This window comes from Myxocyprinus asiaticus, chromosome 14 (assembly GCF_019703515.2).
Source record: "Myxocyprinus asiaticus isolate MX2 ecotype Aquarium Trade chromosome 14, UBuf_Myxa_2, whole genome shotgun sequence".
Taxonomy (NCBI): Eukaryota; Metazoa; Chordata; class Actinopteri; order Cypriniformes; family Catostomidae; genus Myxocyprinus; species Myxocyprinus asiaticus.
Genome location: NC_059357.1, coordinates 24,074,817 through 24,095,939, shown reverse-complemented (window position 1 = coordinate 24,095,939; position 21,123 = coordinate 24,074,817). Strand labels below are relative to the sequence as shown.

At 37.7% G+C, this 21,123-nt stretch overlaps 1 protein-coding gene and 1 long non-coding RNA gene across 5 annotated transcripts; both read right to left on the bottom strand.

The window, feature by feature from the left end:
* Positions 1–1,447: 1,447 nt before the first annotated feature.
* LOC127451603 (uncharacterized) lies at positions 1,448–9,344 on the bottom strand. The gene is made up of 5 exons (XR_007899117.1): positions 9,204–9,344; positions 4,535–4,813; positions 4,103–4,362; positions 3,263–3,329; positions 1,448–2,763 (listed from the first exon to the last, which is right to left on the bottom strand). It is a non-coding gene; the product is annotated as an uncharacterized LOC127451603 (long non-coding RNA).
* An 807-nt stretch (positions 9,345–10,151) lies between these two features.
* LOC127451670 (BUB3-interacting and GLEBS motif-containing protein ZNF207-like) lies at positions 10,152–20,710 on the bottom strand. Of its 4 annotated transcripts, XR_007899126.1 has the most exons (13): positions 20,598–20,710; positions 19,789–19,915; positions 19,556–19,694; positions 19,292–19,471; positions 19,102–19,177; positions 18,922–18,992; positions 18,122–18,267; positions 17,154–17,234; positions 16,498–16,716; positions 14,867–15,023; positions 13,236–13,422; positions 12,951–13,030; positions 10,152–11,722 (listed from the first exon to the last, which is right to left on the bottom strand). XR_007899126.1 is itself a non-coding variant. In XM_051716521.1 (12 exons), the coding sequence occupies exons 1-11, from the start codon at positions 20,636–20,638 to the stop codon at positions 13,262–13,264; spliced, it is 1,398 nt and encodes a 465-aa protein (XP_051572481.1). In that variant the 5' UTR covers positions 20,639–20,710; the 3' UTR covers positions 10,152–13,030; positions 13,236–13,261. The 4 variants fall into 4 exon arrangements, 3 of the variants coding, with proteins under 3 accessions (XP_051572481.1, XP_051572480.1, XP_051572482.1); XM_051716521.1 differs by having other exon boundaries at positions 10,152–13,030; XM_051716520.1 differs by having other exon boundaries at positions 10,152–13,422.
* Between the last annotated feature and the right edge of the window lie 413 nt (positions 20,711–21,123).

Sequence of the window (21,123 nt, the reverse complement as noted above, 5' to 3'; positions counted from 1 at the left end):
TCTTTCATCACATTCCCAGTGGGTCAGAAGTTTACATACACTTTGTTAGTATTTGGTAGCATTGCCTTAAAATTGTTTAACTTGGGTCAAACATTTTGGGTAGCCTTCCACAAACTTCTCACAATAAGTTGCTGGAATTTTAGCTCATTCCTCCAGACAGAACTGGTGTAACTGAGTCAGATTTGTAGGCCTCCTTGCTCGCACACGCTTTTTCAGTTCTGCCCAAAAATTTTCTATCAGATTGAGGTCAGGGCATTGTGATGACCACTCCAATGCCTTGACTCTGTTGTCCTTCAGCCATTTTGTCATAACTTTGGAGGTATGCTTGGGGTCATTGTCCATTTGGAAGACTCATTTGCGATCAAGCTTTAACTTCCTGGCTGATGTCTTGAGATTTTGCTCCAATATATCCACATAAGTTTCCTTCCTCATGATGCCATCTATTTTGTGAAGGGCACCAGTCCCTCCTGCAGCAAAGCAACTTCACAACATGATGATGCCACCCCCATGCTTCATGGTTGGGTTGGTGTTCTTCGGCTTGCAAGCCTCACCATTTTCCTCCAAACATACTGATGGTCATTATGGCCAAATAATTCAATCATCAGACCAGAGGATATTTCTCCAAAAAGTAAGATCTTTGTATCCATGTGCACTTGCAAACTGTAGACTGGCTTTTTTATGGCATTCTTGGAGCAGTGGCGGCTTCCTTGCTGAGCAGCCTTTCAGGTTGTGTTGATATAGGACTCGTTTTACTGTGGATATAGATACTAGTCTACATATTTCCTCCAGCATATTCATAAGGTCCTTTGCTGTTGTTCTGAGATTGATTTTCACTTTTCACACCAAACTACGTTCATCTCTAGGAGACAGAATGTGTCTCCTTCCTGAGCGGTATGACGGCTGCATGGTCCCATGGTGTTTATACTTGCATACTATTGTTTGTACTGATGAACGTGGTACCTTCAGGCATTTGGAAATTGCTCCCAAGGATGAACCAGACTTGTCCACCATTTTTTTTCTGAGGTCTTGGCTGATTTCTTTTGATTTTCCCATGATGTCAAGCAAAGAGGCACTGAGTTTGAATGTAGGCCTTAAATTCAGTACACCTCCTATCAGAAACTAATTTTCTAAAGGCTTGACATCATTTTCTGGAACTTTCCAAGCTGTTAATTTAGTGTATGTAAACTTCTGACCCACTGGAATTGTGATATACTCAATTAAAAGTTAAACAATCTTTCTGTAAACAATTTTTGGAAAAATTACTTGTCATGCACAAAGTAGATATCCTAAACGATTTGCCAAAACAATAGTTTGTTAACATGAAATCTGTGGAGTGGTTATATAATACTTTAACTTAAGTGTATGTACACTTCTAACTTCAACTGTACGTAATCTAAACTAATATAATTAAACAGCATTCTTTTAATTCTTGTATTAGCCATGCATTTTTTATGACCTCATTTATTTAGATTACATTAGATTATTAGATTACACGAATGCACAAGTACTAAAAAAAAAACATATCAGGACTGTTTCAATTAATGGCAAAAAAATGCTAAAAGGTGATTTAAAATACTGGGATTTCCAACACTATACTGTTAAAAGTTATAAAATTCTAAGCTGAAAATTAATATTAACTTGAAAGTCGATGTTGAAAAAATGTGTACATCTTAGTCATCAACAACCCAAGAGTCTTCGCACAAAGTTAACAAGTTTAAGAAAAAAATATTCAGAGGAAAACACTGTATCAGACAGCGAACGGACACCACACAGTATAATTTGCTTATTGTTTTCATGATGCCTTAGAAAATGTAGTCACCAGACTACACTGGGAGGAAGAAAAGGACTTAAATATTGATCTGTTTCTCACCCCACACCTATCATATAGCTCCTAACGACATGGATTTAACTTCTAAATTCGTCTGGACTACTTTTATGTTGCCTTTATATGCTTTTTGGACCTTTAAAATTCTGGTCACCATTCACTTGCACTGTATGGACCTACAGAAATGAGATATTCTTCTAAAAATCTTCATTTGTGTTAAGAAAGTCATACACATCTGTGATGGCGTGATGGTGAGTAAATGAGAGAATTTTCCTTTGTGGGTGAACTATCCCTTTAATCCTTGGATGTGTGGTTGTTACGCAGTGATATCAGACCGCTAGATGGCACCACTGACCAATCAGAATTGAATATTCCAGAGCGTCATGTAATAAAAGGTACTAGGAACCACCACAATTGCCTATAAACTTAAACATGTTCCTGGAATAAATGTTATACTAATACATGGACACAAACTGTTTATAGCTGAACAGTAAATGGATCAGAAATTGAAAGTTAAAATATTTGCCAGCATTTCAGGATTATTTTCCCTAATGCCGTCCCAAACAATTTGTCCTCTTGGGGGATGAATAATGATTCTCCAACCAATTCCTCCCCTTCGAGATGGCTGAAGCAGGCTTTTTAGGATCCTGTGGACAGACCTGTACTGCTACTTGTTCCTTGTACACTTGACATGTCTTTGTAAATTGGAATTGTAGTTTGAGGCTCTTTTTGAACATGCCTTTTTATGGAAAGAAATTTAGAACTTTAATAATACACAAGAACAGAATGTTTTCATCACACTTGTTACACGTGTTTAGCTGTGAAGTTTGGTGATCTTATGTAATATGCAGAGACAGCAATGACTGTGAGTAGGAGCAAACACACTCCTACAGAGATGTAGATGACCAAAGAATGACTGCCACAGGAACATGGTACACCTGAACCAAACAAAGAGATGGTCAGATGCAAGATTATTTTTCCATCACTACAGCCAAACATAAATTAGACTAGTATATTAAAGGGGTCATTTTTCATCATTTTATTTATTTTTCTGATGAAGTGGTGGATGCCTGAATCTCCACCTCTTCTTCAACACATATATATCCTTTGAGTGAATTCAATCTAAACTGATCAGCATTTAACCTAAAATGAATGATTTTAGTGGAACTAATCTGTATTCTTATGAATTAATTATGTATACAATGTTATAACATACATATCATATTCTTGTGAGCAAATGATTCATTATTATAGTCTCTTAATATATGTTCTCTGTGGTTTCAAGCAGTTTGAGACCATTCCATATCTGTCTTAGGCAACACTGTGTCTGCTGACTAAGAGGCCTAGGTTACGTACCCAACATACATTTGATTATGAATGAGATACTGTAAATTGGCAGAAACAATTGATTTGGCACATTTACTGAAACAAACTTACAATTGTCAAAACTCTTAAGTACAATCCTCACATCACGTGGTACGTTCAGCACACCACTCTATGTGACCTGCAAAAGGTGATTACTCAAAAATCCATCAATAAATAAATCATTGTCATCAAAACAAAAGGTTCCTTTATCATTGCTTAGACCAAGACAATCAAAATGCAAAGACATTTAAAAGACAAGTACTCTGAAAGTGTGATAGTTACCCACTATGTAAGATTGTCCAATTGCTACCATTGTATATTTAGGCAGCTGAATAGTATTGATGTCAAAGTCATGGCACATACTATACTTTCAACAAAACATTTATTCGAACATCTCATTGTATGTACACACTTTACAGCCAACCGAAAATACGTAAAGAAAGCTTGTACAGAGAAAATTTCTTTTTTTTTTAAAAAAATCAGGAACTTCAATATGTGCAAGAAAAAAGAATATATGCTGCAAGTTCATCAACCTCATGGGTCTTCCAATCTCTCCTCTCTGTCTGGCCACAACATTTTATCTACATCACACCGATATCCTCCCTTGCAATGCAAGGGGGAAAACAATATTTTGGCATGATGCAGCCACTCCCTACAACAATCTGCTGTGATAACCTCACAACCAGCATCCATTGCACCTAGTAAAGACAACTGGTCATGAGGATGGTGATCATAGACCTTCAATCTCCATGCATAAAAGAACTCCTCAATGGGATTTAGGAATGGGGAGTATGGTGGGAGAAACTCCATCAAAAAACGTGGGTGGGCAACAAACCATTCCCTAACTGTATTTGAATGATGGAAACTTACGTTGTCCCAAACTATAACATACGTTAGCAAGTAATTTCTTACCAGCCCACTCATTCTCAGGAATGACATCCCTGTAAAGAGTTTCCAGGAAATTGAGGAGACGTGTGTTATAGGGCCCAATGATGGGAATGTGGCCGAGTACACCATTCCCACATTTGGCAGCACACATTGTAATGTTCCTTCCACGCTGGCCTGGCACATCAGCAGTGGCTCGGTGACCAATAATATTACAGCCACGTCTCCCGACTTTGGTCAAGTTGAATCCTGCCTCATCAACATACACAAAAATGTGTGGGGATTCTCTATAAAAGATAGTAAAGCAACTTAGGAAATAATTTACAGTAGATACTGTAAATCATACATTTACACATATTCTACATTGTGTAACATATTCTGCATATACAGGTTGTACTTGTCAATACTGAAAGACAAGGAGATTACAGCACTGTGTGGTGTACAATTATGAATTCTTACCTGTACATACTGGTAGCTCAGCTCCTTCACTCTCACCATTCCTCTCAAAAGGTACCTTGCAGAGTTGCTTCATTGCAATCTGATGTCTATTCAGCACTCTATCAATTGCGGAGAGGTTGACGGTGTTGACATTTTGAAAGATGCCGTCATCTTGTATGACTGCACTTTGAATATTTTAGTCTAATAGCATTGTTTGCTACGACCATATTACAAATTTCAAGTTCTTGTTGAGCAGTGAAAACTGATCTTCTGTCACCACCATGGGGCAGACGCTCGATCCTAGACAGAAAATACAGCACAGTAAAGTCAATGTATTCTACATAAATTCTGAGACATGCATTAGCTAAATTTACTGGAATACCAGTGTGAAGGAATATTGCAGTACAATATTTGATTACACACATTTTCTCTCCTGAATGTCTGGACTATTGACAACACTGGGGACCGGCCCAGATTAGGCTGCACTCTCTGACCAGCCTCTGTCATACTTAGGCCATGGTTGATGACATGGTCCATAATTGTTGCCCGTATCTCATTTGAGATTTCTCTGTGCCTTTGCCTTTCTCTGGCTCTTCCTCTGTGCCCCACTCTCCCTCTTCCCCTCAAAATACCACCCCGCACTCTAATGCCCCTTCCTCTTGCACGAGCAGGCTCTTGCCCCTGTCTGTCTCCTGCCTGCTCCATATTCCACAGCTGTGAAACTCAGTCTTACCCTTGCAGTATAAATTTGTTTGAGAACTGATAGGTTATGAGTTTCACTTGCCAGCTAAATTGGACAGCGTTTGCGTTTGGTTGCTCTAAATTGTGAGGAAATTGAATTGTTCCCCATCTAGCCTAAGTCTATCCATCTGACAACTATTACAACAATACCACATAACTATTATGTATCTAATATACAGGTGCTGGTCATATAATTAGAATATCATCAAAAAGTTGATTTATTTCACTAATTCCATTCAAAAAGTGAAACTTGTATATTATATTCATTCATTACACACAGACTGATATATTTCAAATGTTTATTTCTTTTAATTTTGATGATAATAACTGACAACTAAGGAAAATCCCAAATTCAGTATCTCAGAAAATTAGAATATTGTGAAAAGGTTCAATATTGAAGACACCTGGTGCCACACTCTAATCAGCTAATTAACTCAAAACACCTGCAAAGGCCTTTAAATGGTCTCTCAGTCTAGTTCTGTACGCTACACAATCATGGGGAAGACTGCTGACTTGACAGTTGTCCAAAAGACGACCATTGACACGCTGCACAAGGAGGGAAAGACACAAAAGGTCATTGCAAAAGAGGCTGGCTGTTCACAGAGCTCTGTGCCCAAGCACATTAATAGAGAGGCGAAGGGAAGGAAAAGATGTGGTAGAAAAAAAAGTGTACAAGCAATAGGGATAACCGCACCCTGGAGAGGATTGTGAAACAAAACCCATTCAAAAATGTGGGGGAGAACCACTACGCACAGACGTATGCAAGACATGGGTTTCAGCTGTCACATTCCTTGTGTCAAGCCACTCTTGAACAACAGACAGCGTCTGAAGCGTCTCGCCTGGGCTAAAGACAAAAAGGACTGGACTGCTGCTGAGTGGTCCAAATTTATGTTCTCTGATGAAAGTAAATTTTGCATTTCCTTTGGAAATTAGGGTCCCAGAGTCTGGAGGAAGAGAGGAGAGGCACACAATCCATGTTGCTTGAGGTCCAGTGTAAAGTTTCCACAGTCAGTGATGGTTTGGGGTGCCATGTCATCTGCTGGTGTTGGTCCACTGTGTTTTCTGAGGTCCAAGGTCAACGCAGCCGTATACCAGGAAGTTTTAGAGCACTTCATGCTTCCTGCTGCTGACCAACTTTGTGGAGATGCAGATTTCATTTTCCAACAGGACTTGGCACCTGCACACAGTGCCAAAGCAACCAGTATCTGGTTTAAGGACCATGGTATCCCTGTTCTTAATTGGCCAGCAAACTCGCCTGACCTTAACCCCATAGAAAATCTATGGGGTATTGTGAAGAGGAAGATGCGATATGCCAGACCCAACAATGCAGAAGAGCTGAAGGCCACTATCAGAGCAACCTGGGCTCTCATAACACCTGAGCAGTGCCACAGACTGATCGACTCCATGCCACGCCGCATTGCTGCAGTAATTCAGGCAAAAGGAGCCCCAACTAAGTATTGAGTACTGTACATGCTCATACTTTTCATGTTCATACTTTTCAGTTGGCCAAGATTTCTAAAAATCCTTTCTTTGTATTGGTCTTAAGTAATATTCTAATTTTCTGAGATACTGAATTTGGGATTTTCCTTAGTTGTCAGTTGTAATCATCAAAATTAAAAGAAATAAACATTTGAAATATATCAGTCTGTGTGTAATGAATGAATATAATATACAAGTTTCACTTTTTGAATGGAATTAGTGAAATAAATCAACTTTTTGATGATATTCTAATTGTATGACCAGCACCTGTATGTGTGACAGGTTACTGTGATTGTTGGTTGTTCTATTTAGCATGTAGGGATTTACACAATGAACATGTGTATAATTGCATTTGAGAGTAATATCATACAATAGCAAATGAATGCAAAATAGGCTTACTCAATGCATTTTGTGCCAAAGCAATTATAAATGACTACAGTCATGTGAACAAATGACCTAATGTTCATAAAGTTACCCTTAAAGTTTGACGAAGTTTATTAGTCATTTGGCGATTGTGCCAAAGCGATTGAGAAAAACTAACAAGAATACTACTTCAGCTTTCCTGAGAGAAAGTACAGTTATCTCTATGTTTTAAGTTCCAACAGGATAAGGCCAGTATCCAACAGAAGCTTTGTAGTATATGTCCTTGAATGGAAGAAGCTGTGTGTGTTTCTCTCAAGTATTTGTTTCAGGAGTCCAGTGGAGTTAGAATAGCAGTCTAGAGGTGGACAACTGGACATCAGAGACCTATGGATGACCATAAAGGGATGACTGTCCGAGGCCTACAACCCGACTCGAACCATTGCAGCCTATATACAGAACTAAAGCTTCATGCAAATAGTCAATGAGATAAACAACGTACAAGATGACCATGTTCAGATGTGTTCTATAGTTATCTATGCTTGTAACCAATCAGAATCCTAGAAGACCATAGCCTTGATGGCAAACTGATACTGTATCTTACTATAAGTATTGATGTTTTTGGACCTGAGTTCAGTTCGTAATTTTGCATGGGTTTCTCCTGTCTACAAACTCTGAGGCTTTTGTACTGCTGACTTCTGCCATTTGATTTTGCAAACAACTTTCTTCAATAAAAACTTACACAACTAATTGATTAAAACCTTGACTCCTGGTCTTCATTCCAAGCCTACTGGTCTACAGGCCCAAGCTGTATTCCCCTACAATGAGGTCCATTCAACGTCTAACCAAGGTTTATAGAGACAAAAACAGACATAAGTTTTACATACGTTTTTCCATTAGCATTTTCTAACCTCTCACTGACTCAGAATTAAATGCAATGTTTATTGCTGCTGTGCCTTTCAGGCTTCTATTAGTGTGTTCTGGTGTTTCTTCAGAATCTTTACTGCATGTTTCTTATCTCACCATGACTGAGTGGGATGTGTTTCTGAACATCAAATAGGCATCACTGAAAATTGTGGCCTAATTTAAATGTTAGCTGTCTGGCATCATGGAACACACCATTTTTACAGTTCAATTTCAATAAATGGTTGTTTTATACTGAGGAGGTAGATCTGAGTTCTGAATATTCCTGTATGTTTTCATAGTAAATCAAACTCTTTTTTAAAAAGATCAAGGAAAATTGTATTTGTAATATGATCCCTTTAAGACACAATTCGCTGTTTAGGGTAATGACATGGAAAGTGGGACATGGCATCCTTTGCATCTGTAAAATCAATGCATATTCACCAACTTGCTGCTTTCACAAGTAGAAGGTTTGTGTTAATAGTGAGCGGTTCACATGGATGTTCTGAAAAGAAATCACAGACATAAATTCCCGTGTCTGTGTGTCTTAAATTAAAAAGAGTCACATTGACTGTGTTGTCCAGAGATCTTGATGTGTCCCTCAATCTCTGGATCTGCTCTCACTCTTTTATCTTCAGAGATATTCAACACCTTTTCTAAATGAGCAGACCTTCTCAGGTACAGAAGCGATGGTTGTGACTTTCTGTGTTGTGCCATACAAAATATGTCCACTGATTCACATTCAAGCCTCTAAATATAATGGAAATCTTGAGATGCTGAAAGGTCTGGACAAATGTAAATAAAATAAAAAAACAAAATTGTCTAACATAATCATAGCTATTTTTACAGATATAACATGAAGAACTTAAATATAAAAGGATAAAAAAAAAAAAAATTAAAAATCCAATTATCAGCAGTTGTGCTACATGTTTGTCAAATAAGGCCTGATTAGACACTTGTACAACTACATATTAACCTACTATAACTTTCATATGTCTTTCAAAGTCTAGACTGAAGTCTTCCCTAATATCACACAATTAAATGTAAATCTAGAAATAAGACCAATTAAAATCAAGTTGAAATGAATTATTTGGGATTGCATTCGGTGTCTGAAATTGAAAGTTTGTTCTTGTAGACTGAACTGATACTTTGAAAGCACAAGTAAAATATTCTAAAGGGATCTAGTTATTAGTTAAGTGTAACATACCTAAAATCTGCTCCAATACAATCCACAGGAATTAGCAGGCTCTCATGGTGTGCTTAAATATCCATCTCTCCTTTAGTTAACAGTTGTTCACTCTGCTTCACCTAGTACTTGGACTGTTCTTTTCATCTAAAGTTGAAAGTCTTTTCATCAGAGTGCTCCACCCAAGCACAGGAAATTCAACAGACAGACAGAGCAGTTAAAGTAGTAGTGCTTTGTGTATTAAGTATTGTATAGAGATGGAGAGGAAATTCCTTTAGAATTAAAAGGAAAGTGAAAGTGTGTAATTTTCTACTTTTAAACTGTTTATTGTCCTGGCTTGTAATTATGTGCAAGTTACTTTAATGTTTCAGCATTTGCATACCAAGTAAATTTCATCACTTCTCTGATTGAAAAGTTTTACTAGATTTGGCTTAGTTTATTCCAAGCACTGCATTTTCTTATTCTATTTAAGGTTCATATCCTGCAGACTTCTCTTTTTCACTGACTTCTGCAGTTGAACAGAAGCCTCATTGCTGGAAAGATTACCACTCTCTTATTTAGGCCCAAGCACTGAAAGTGCAGTTTTGTACTCTCTACTTTTAATTTGGATGATTTTTATGAATAAACCATTTAATTTTCAAAAGACACATCTGAGCTGTGTGCACTTGACTCAGTCCTATTAATGCAACACTTTCTTAAAAAAAAAAAAAAAAATCAGTTCTTTTATCAATGTCTCTTACTTTCCTCTCTGCTTGTACTTCTCTGAGCAAATATGAAACTTTATTGCAGCACTTCTCATGATTGCCTCCTTAGGACAAATCGATTATGCTTTAGCGATTATTTCAAGTCACTTTGGATAAAGCTATAAGTGTTCAGTTGTTTCTACATTGACCTTGGTTCTTTCAAGAATAACTCCAAGGATAAAGAAAACATATGATCCAATATACAAAGAACACACTGCACAGCTGGTATTTCAAAACCTATTTTATTTAAACAAGACATAATGAAAAGATGACAAGTCCATTTTTCCATGCTCTACTGGTAAAAATAAAAAATAAAGAAGAAAAAATATACATAGGCTACTGTAGATCATGGGCAATTTCTAACTCTGAAAATATAAAAACAGATCACAAGTCTATATTCGCATCATTTCCTGCCTAGACAGGAAATGAGTCATGAGGATTCATAGGATGGGAACTACATACAAGACATAAACTTACCAAAGAAACTGTCTGGAGACCAGGAAAAGAACCAGTTACATACAGCACGTAATAAAACAATGGCTCTTGGTTTTAACAAAATCTAAACACTGAAATTTACGAGTCTAGAAAAATAATACTTACTCAAACCTGTAAATGAGGTCCTGAATTACATTTTCCTTAGTAACCAAGGGTAAATAAACAAAAGCTGAACAGATAAAAGACAACCAGGGTGGAACAAAGTTTGTATTTAAATAAATAAATAAAAAGCCATTTCGAAAGACAATACCACCTGATTCCTATGCTTTGCTAGATACCAAATTAACCACTGTAGTAGTTCTGTAGATTAAAATCGTTCATCTACACAATTACCTCCCCTGAACACATCATGAAAAGAAAATCTGAGGTCCATTTCTCCAAAACCATTAGGGAGCTTACAAATATGTTAATTAAAATGTTACACCACACATTACTTGAGAGCCATTGTTCAACCACATCTGACCAATTTCTTTATTATGAAACTGTAGTACGCCTTGTCACAGAGAAAAATTAATGAATATTTCAGGTTATTTTCATTAATCTCCAAGAACAGCATCTGTGGCAGGTTGTTGATTACCACACATAATAATTTCTTCATACCTTAGTTTGCAAAAATGAAATGTGTTAATTGTAAAGCTCTTAAAATTCTGTGGAAGTGGAATTCTTCAAAACAAAACAGAAACTGCATGTTTCCTGAGCTGTGAAAGCATCTTAATTGTCCTTGTATTTCTGGTTATTTGTTACCAAAGTAATTCTTGTGAGGGCAGTATACAGAACTGAACTACACGTCACTTAGAGGAGACAGTGATGGCAAGCGTTTTTATCACACCAATGTCATGCTAACATGTAACATTTAAAAGTTATGGATACACTTTTGAAACAGTGTGTGATTTGAATATTCTAAACATTTATTCACCCCATTGCCCACTTACCTACTTGTCTTCCGTAGTATTTTCTGTACACCAGTTTCCTATTTGTTATTGCAAACCAAGGGTTGAGTTTAAATTATTGTCTGTGGTAATTGACAGCAAGCCACAGGTTATATACTCTGAAATATTCCATTCAAACATGCTGGTGTACATCTAACATGTTAGCAAAAAATATTAGTTAACGGAACTCCCCTGAGGTGAAAAAAATCAGGGGTTATCATCAAACTTGCTCCAAGTTTTGGGACATTTGTATCCAACAGCCATATAGCTGTGAGGCCCGAGTACAGAAAGTATAGATAGAGAAAATTTGAGACTTGCCTCAGCCTGTGCAGGGCAACACTGAGACTCTGCCTCAGCCAGTCCCATGGCATTGCTACAAGGAGAAGAGAGATTCTCAGTTTAGGACAACAACCACAGTGAACTACATTCACTTTCTTACCTACTACCTTTTGAAAATCACAGTCACGTATTATGCCTTAGACTGGACATACATTATTAACAGTTCACAAGGGTTACTTCACATTCTTAAGACTGTGATTTTCAGTAAGACATCTGAATGGTTGTTTTCATTTTTTTAGCAGCCTTATATCCTTGCATAAGGAGCAGTAAGTGAAAATGTTAAAGGGGTCATATCACAAATTGTTTTTCCCCTGATGTCCACTTATATAAGTTAGTAGGGTTTTTTGTGCCACAACAGTCAGAATTTGCTTTTTCATGGCCATTGTTTACCCTCTGTCTGTTTATCAGAATTAAATGTGCCTTTAAAACTGATGTAAACGGCCTCTTCATATGCGAAATGATTAACAGTTTGGGATTATTTAAAATAAATAAATAAATAAATATAGATAAATAGATTTTAAAAAAAATAGTTTAGTAATAATTTTGGACCTTGATAAGAATAAGCTTCAGCCAGGAATCCTGGCTTCAGGATCCTTTAAAACATAGGTATCCTTCTGAAGGATATGCTGAGTTGTAGGTGCTACACGCAGCCAGGACAGCACAAGAACTTTCCTGAATTTCTGTAAACCGAATAAGCTTAGCTGAAAATGGTCTTTTTGGACTAGGGAGCAAGTTTTTACTTCTGAAATTTAGAGTACGTTTACATAGTACAATAAAATTTTTGCACAAATTATGAAGAAAATGCAATTCCACACGATATGACCCCTTTAAATTAAAACTTCAACATGAAGCTTAAATTCTATTCTGGTTTCCTTGTGCTCGTAAATACATTCCAGCACACTGTAAACACTGCTTTAATTTCACAGTTTCACATGACGGCAATCATGCATGTCATTTGTAGTACAAACCTTGTGGTGTTGTCCTTTACTTGAACATGAAAAAACAGCCATTAGATTTCAATACAGTTTATTACAAATAATGTGGAACATTACAGATAGCATTCACAGGAGTTCTTTGTTGTTATTTGCCCTACAGAAAGAACACTGCAAATGTAGACAAGCAGACATACAAAAATAAACCCAACAGTAACAGCTATCTGAAGCCCTCACCGAGCAAAGCTGGGGACAGAAAGTCCAACAGCACCTATGGGTGCTGCGAAGGCTTCACACTTTTAGTACAGAAGAATATTTACAGTGACTTGCCTTGATAAAGGGTGCTGTACGAAACTCCAGCCGCTTCAAATTAATACGAACCATATTTACTACACTTCACTTCTAAAAACCTAAACAAAACATGAGAAAAAAAGCCATACTGTATGATCTGCAACAAAGGGTAGATCCAAAGAAAAAGTATTTAGTAAAATCAAACGTCCCATGCGTTACAGAGTTTGTTTATCCATCTTCTCATTGCACAAGTGTTACGGTTATAGTAACTGATCTGGATTGTAAAGCACGCCACTAGATGGTAAAATGGTTGAATCACCAAACCTAATGAAGACCACACTGGTGACACTTCAATATCGGCCTCCAGGGGACATTACAGGGGGTCTCATGCCTATGGCAGGCCGAGGGGGAGCAGCTTGATACGGGGGTACCATGGGTGGGGCTTGTCCATAGGGAGGCATCCCTCCTGGGACATATCCAGACACTCCCTGAGGTGGAGCACCATATGGTACTAGAAAAAATAAGGAATTGATTGGTCAAACTTATAACAACATTCAAAATTCCTCACATAAAAAAAAATACATACACTCACCGGGAACTTTATTAGGTACACCTGTACATCTACTTATTCATGCGATTATCTAATCAGCTAATCGTGTGGCAGCAGTTTAATGTATAAAATCATGTAGATATGGGTCAGGAGCTCCAATTAATGTTCACATCAACCATCAGAATGGGGAAGAAATGTGATTTCAGTGATTTAGACCGTGGCATGATTGTTGGTGCTGGACGGGCTGGTTTGAGTATTTCTGTCACTGCTGATCTCCTGGGATTTTCACACACAACAGTCTCTAGCGTGTATAGAGAATGGTGCAAAAAACAACCAGTGAGCAGCAGTTCTGTGGACGAAAACGCCTTGTTGATGAGAGAGGTCAACGGAGAATGGCCAGACTGGTTCGAGCTGACAGAAAGGCTACGTTAGCTCAGATAACCACTCTGTACAATTGTAGTGAGCAGAATAGCATCTCAGAATGCACAACAAGTCGAACTTCGAGGCAGATGAGCTACAATAGCAGGGTTCCACTTCTGTCAGCCAAGAACAGAAAACTGAGGATGCAGTGGGCCTACCATTTGTGTACCTCAGCAGAAATCCAGATTTGTCAGACCAGGCTATGTTTTTCCAATCATTTACTGTCCAGTTTTGGTGAGCCTGTGCCCAATGCAGCCAGTTTCCTGTCTCAAGCTGACAGTAATGGTACCTGGAGGGGTCTTCTGCTGCTGTAGCCCATCCACCTCAATGTTTGACTTGTTGTATGTTCAGAAATGCTTTTCAGCATAGAACTGTTGTAAAGTGTGGTTATTTGGGGTACTTTCACCTTCCTATCAGCTTGGACCAGTCTGGCCATTCTCCTCTGACCTCTGTCATTAACAAGCCATTTTCGCCCACAGAACTGCTGCTCGCTGGATGTTTTTAGTTTTTGCACCATTCTCTTTACACTTGAGACTGTTGTGTGTGAAAATCCCAGGAGATCAGCAGTTACAGAAATACTCAAACCAGCCCGTCTGGCACCAACAATCATGCCACTGTCAAAATCACTGAGATCATTTTTTTTTTTTTCATTCTGATGGTTGCTGTGAACATTTACTGAAGCTCCTGACCCATATCTGCATGATTTTACATATTACACTGCTGCCACACAATTGGCTGATTAGATAGTCGCATGAGTAGACGTACATGTGTTCCTAATAAAGTGTCCGGTGAGTGTATATCAGTGCTTATGAGAGACCTAGGTTGATTTCCTAAATCTCTAATACTTTGACTATAAATTAATTGTGGCAAAAGGTCCTAATAAATGTTCTGAGGTAAAAAAAGAATCTGACTGCTCACTCATGTAGCAAGACATTTCTGACTTAACTTTTAAGAGATGAAAACATCAGACTCAAAGGCACGCTACCTTGCATGGGATGCCTCACACCCGGCTGCTGTACAGGAACACCCTGCTGAGGGGGCAACACTCCTCCCATTGGTGCAACTGGCAGGGAGGTTACACGGATCTGTCCAGCACTGGGGATTTTACAATGGTAGCGAGGCAGCTGTGCTCTCAACTCCTCCTGTAAAGCACGCAATGCAAGGTGCACAGGGTGGTTAGACCAGGGTATCTGCAGGTTTGTAGTAATGAAATTTAAGACCAAGACTTTTTAAGGCCAAATAAAGAAAAATTTAAGACCAATTTAGCAATTAATTTTTTTTTTTAAAAAGACAAATGAATTAGCAGGTCAGTACAAAACCAATGAGGCTACTTGGATGTCTCTGGACATGTTTATTATATTATATTGTGCGTTTGTGTTTTCTTTTTAAATAATATAATCTCTAAATGAATTCAAGTGAAGTCATTTTTATTTGTATAGTGCTTTTCACAACACAGATCGTTTCAAAGCAGCTTTCCAGAAAATTATGATTTAACAGAAAATAAATCTTTAATGTCTTAAGAGTCTGTCATCAAACCACAGTTTGATAAAAATGTGATTGTAAATTGTGTCTTAAAATAAATATAATAATTAATTATGAATGCATGTAGCCAACATTGACCCTTCTCTTAGTAACTTGTTTCTCAGCAAGATGTGATGCAATCATGTGCTGAATTATATTGTTTTTCTTGGCAGATACCTTTAACAACTAATTTAACATTCTCCCTAACATCTCCATTTAAGTTCCACATAAAGTAGTTATACAGTTTTGCAACTGCATGAAGGTAAGTACATGATGACAATTTTCATTTGTGTGTGAAGTATAACTAGTACAAGTCAATACTAAGTTATGATACATACTGAAAACAGATTATATACTGTATCTTAATATGAAAATATATGATCAATCTTTGTCTATTACTGATATTATAATATTTATATAATTTATGTATATTAGAAACTTATTAAAATTGACTGATTCACAAGGCAGAGAAAATGCTTTGTAATAGCTTTACACAAAGCATTTTTGCTATACTGCCTTTCTTGTCAAAAGTGCTGTAAAATAAGGAAGCGCCTTGATTTTAAAGGTGTCTAAACAAGAACGCCCCAACCTCGCGTGCTTGCAAACTGCAACGTTGACAGCTTTGTTGATTATAAACATGGAGTGGTTTAGAGTAGGAGATCGTTTTTATCGCATCACATCACAAGTTCAGTACAAATGCGCTTGATTGAGCTTCCCTGCACGCACTCACACTAAACTCAAGCATGAGCAACGAAATGCTGGCTGCGAGTGAGAGAGAGACGCGAAAGGGCTGATTTATTCACTCAGATTCTGTTAAGCGTCTCCTCTATTCAGGCACCAAAAGTTAAGACCTCCACAAATGAAATTTAAGACTTCTTGTCATTTAAGATATTTAAGACTTTTTATGGCCTTATATATTAAAAAGTACATTTAAGACTTTAAGACTTAAGGACCCGCGGGTACCCTCAAATAGGCACTTTTTTGCCTCTTTCCAAGTGCATAGAAGTTTAGACAGTCTGCAAAATGTCTTTCAAAACTTAAGACTTATTTTGATAAAATTAACCACAGAAACAAACACTCCACTTGGGCACTTACCAGCGAGACATCTTCGTCAGGGTGGATCAACTTACTGGTTGCACTGGTAGTGGTGAGGGTGGCGGGCTTACTTGTAACTGGGATGGCTGGTTTGGCCACAGTGCTGCTGGTGTTGGCAGCAGGGGTAGAGGATTGGGTGTAGGCTGGGAATGTGGGTTTGGGGGCAGCAGAAGGAGGGGCAGAGGAACTCGCCGCTGCACTGGAACCAGCCTGCTGGACCTGCAGAGAGACAAAGGTGCAGATTAGCCAAGTGCAGTGAATCAACTCGAGGTGTATTTAGGGGCTGCTGCAAAACAACTTCTGTTTAAGCAGCAAAAAAAAAAAGAAAAAAAGAAAAAAAAGAAAAGAAAAAAAAACAACCTAGTTGAAAGTGCATTTTATACTGTCATGAAACTATCAAAGGGCAAAATACAGTAACTAGACCAAAACTAAAAAATTATTTACTTCAAAGTACTACAGGCTGCCTTGGTTTTCTCTGAATCTGAGCAAATTTGAAGCTAACTGTCTGTCACAGGACAGATATCTATCACTACATGTATCCTCTAGGGCTAAGTTAATTATCCTATAAAAAGGCAGCTTGATATCTGTCTGCTTTTGCATGCCATTAATAGCTTGACGAAGCATCGTTTTCACTGAGTCAGCAAGCTGCTGCATACTTGTGACAGTGGTTTAGAGGATGCTGACAAAGTGTCCAGACTGGAGGAGGCTGAGCTTGTGCTTGGAGCTCGAGTCCCCATCTGCAGCATGAAAAGAGAGCACAGAGTAAAAGACCCTTTTTTGACTGACTATGCTTATTTATTCCCTGATATGTAGAATACATTTTGTCTTAAAGGGATAGTTCACCCAAAAATAAAAATACAGTCATTGTTTACTCACTCCTGTGTTGTTATATCCCCATATGACCTTCTTTCTTTTTCTTAACACAAAGGGAGAAATTATGAAAAGATGTTTTCACATAATAATTTATTAGACTTCTGAATTATACTTTTGCTTCCTTTTGAAGCTTGAAGAGGTGGTCACAATAAACTACCATTATATGACATCACTGAGGACAACATTCACAATTTCTCCCTTTGTTTTAAGAAAAAGAAAGGAAATCATATGGGGGTTAAAAACAACACAGGGGTGAGTAAACAATGACTGAATTTTCATTTTGGGGTGAACTATCCCTTTAACTGATTAGACATTTCACCACAGTTCAATACAGTCAAAATTACCCATATTGTTTTCGAATGACTTTATACAAATAAATATTGGCATCAAAAAATATTGATTGAGTATTTTTTTGGAAATACCCTTTATGTATAACATAATATATGTTTATGGGTAATTTATTAAAAGGCATTATCAGTTCAATTCTGAATGGTCAGTAACTAATCCTGGTCTCTCTTCATAATCAAATGCCTGATAGTGAAGAAAACCTAATTTTGTATGCTGACCTACTCACAACCATATGGTCTTTTCCTTGGTATGGGAGAGTCTAATCAATCCCTGAAAGTAATGTAATAAAAAAAAAATGTGTGTCAGTTCCTTTCTCTCCAAACATGTCTATACTGATGGTTCTGCAACTAGGCTATTAATAATCTACTGAGCAAACTCAGCAAAAAGGAGAAGGGAAGGGTACCTGTCCTGCACTAGGAAACAGAGGCTTGGAGACACCTGGCTGTGGTGCGGACAAAGCAACGGCAGGCACAGCTGGCCTGGTGGTGGTGGGAGGCACCTGAGCCATGTGGGGCATGCCAGGATGATGGCCCATGGGTGGAGGCATTCCTGACCACAACAATCACACATTTACGAACAAAGCATAATTGGCATACACTCCCAATCAAAAGATTGGACACACTTGACCGATTGCGTTTCTCATGATCTTAAAAACCTTTTGATCTGAAGCTTATCCTTATATTCTTGAAATTATAGAGAAATATAATTTTGAATAACCTCACAAAACAACAAATTAAATGTTTTTTTTGTTTTTTTTAATTGGTTGAGTTAGACCAGACAATGAAGAAAAGGCAACTAACAAATGCCCAGAATACATGGGAACTCTACTAAGAATACTTTTTAAAAAGAATCCCAAGATGCACCACATCATGTTGGTTGAGAGAATGCCCAGAGTGTGAAGTGCAGTAATCAAGGCAAAGGGTGCCTATTTTAAACAAGCTAGTTAAAAACATACGTTTTTACTTGTTTTTATTATTATTTATTTATATATCATCCCCATACTTCTACTCGAGTTATCTCAGTTTGATGACTTTACTATAACTCTACTATATTCCAAATTTTAAAGCAATAATAAAGAACCTTCTGTCCAACCTTTTTGATTGGTAGTGTATTTCACCTAAATAAAATGTTTGTTTGTCTCTTCTGTGTAATGTGCAATAAATTAAAAGGTCCGGTTAGCGGCATTTCCAAAAGTTCATGTACCTGGTGGCATGCCTGGCATCATTGGGGGCATTCCATGTGTAGGTGGCATCATTCTACTCATTGGCATCATGCTATTGATTAAAAATAAAACAAAGTACAATTTCAACAAGCAACCCAAATGGAAAAAAATACACGTTTCTGACAGTGATCAATCACATTACAGATTCCACAAACTCTTACCCTGGATGCATCCCTGGCATTACAGGGGGCATCCCTGGCATCATTGGGGGAACACCAGGCATCATTGGGGGCATTCCTAATGGAGCAGATATTTAAGAAAAAGATAATAAATATACCAGGCATGACTAGAGGCCCAAAACAATAGCTTATCGCCTCAAAATGAGGTGTTCTGTACTTTTACACAGCACACCTGAGTAGCTTCCATGTGGCATCCCTGGTGCTGGGACCGGGGCCATTCCTGGCTGGGTCATAGAGGTATAGGCTGCCTGAGGCTGCGTGGATGCTGCTGGCTGTTGAAAGGAGGGTCCAGCTTCTTCGTCATCATCATCATCTTCGGAGTCATCTTGGTTCTGTCTTTTCTTCTGATTATCTGTTCACAAAAGCAGAGAAATATAGTTACTGTGGGTTTATACAAAAATAATAGATATGTAACAGAGTAAGTTAAATGTGATACCATTTGTTTTCTGATCAAGAACATGTCTCCTCTCCTCCATGTCTTTCTCTGGAATACCCTCCATTCCATAGATCTCCAATTCTATGTCTATTCTTCCAGGTATTGCATTGGGAACACCGTCAATAGTTTCTTTGTGAACCTTCAGCAAATAAACGAACAAAAGAAGAGATTTGGACACAAATCAAACAACTGTATTGATGATGATAATAATGCACAAAATTCCAACACAATACCTGCATACAGTGGATTGCCAGACCAGGACCAGTGTATAACTTCTTGTGACATATGTGACATTTAAAGTGTTTGGCTTTCTGGTGCTGAATGAGAATCTTTTCATCATCAAAATCCCTGTTGCAGTACCTACATTTGAAGTTAAAGTCATATAGCAACAACGAATCATAACAACAAAGAGAGTAAAAGCGTGAAGAACAGTATGGAGGAAGCCAATTGGAAAATGGCTTGTCAACCGTTGAGAAATCAGGAATTAATAATTCTATGCAGTTCACAATAGGTTAGAATTACATTCGATATGATTATAAGACAGCAAACCAACATGAGTATGTTATCTAATTTAAAATTGGTTGCACATTAGCTCATTTAGGCCCTAGTATGAAAGCAAGACAGTGTAGTGTTAGCGTCAAAATGGATATATGAAAACCACTACATTCGTTTAAAGAGCTGATTAACCAGCACCACTTATTCAACAACAACAATTAACCAAAGACTTGAACAGTGCCCCAAAACCTTGAGAGCTTCATACCTAAACATAATTTGGGTTTCATGGGCCCTTATGATGCGGCTTATGAACTTAACTTAGTGTGCTGCCAAACTAGACAGCATTTCTGAGCATAATAAGCGTACATGTTACCCATAAATACTGTCTAGGTTGAAAGCTCTCTAGGTTTTGAGATTACAGCATTCATTTTAAAGAAACATGCGAACAATACATTAGCCAACCGTTTACAGGAAGTGAGCCGAACCATAATAATAAACAAACAGAAAAACCCATTGAAATTATACGAGAATTTTTAACGAAGGATACCAACACCAGGGCTTCATCTGCTTCTTCTTTTTTCTGCCCATGCTTTCACTTATTTACCAGCCTATTTGCAAACACCACACTGACACCTACCAAAACATTAGCAGGAAGAAAATGGAAGAAATAGGAAATGACGACGCCTTTTTCAAGCACTGACGGACCAGTCGATGAAATACCGCCACCAACTGGCCAGGATGTGCACATCTCTGCAAAGTGGCTAACGTAAAAATTTGCTCCACGACAAATTTTGCTCCACAACAGATAAATGATGTCTTGAGTAATGTCAGCTTATCCCTCCTATTGCGTTCAAATTCTGCATACACCTTTTGCCTTTGCAATCTCCGGTGGAGATTTAAGCATATAAAACATCGGAACTCGACAAAGTCTCATCTCCCGACCTGATATTTTGATTTTTTTATTCAATAAATATATTTGTTTGACAGGGAAGCTGTGGGCAAACAGGAAAATATATGTATATATATATATATATATATATATATATATATATATATATATATATATATATATA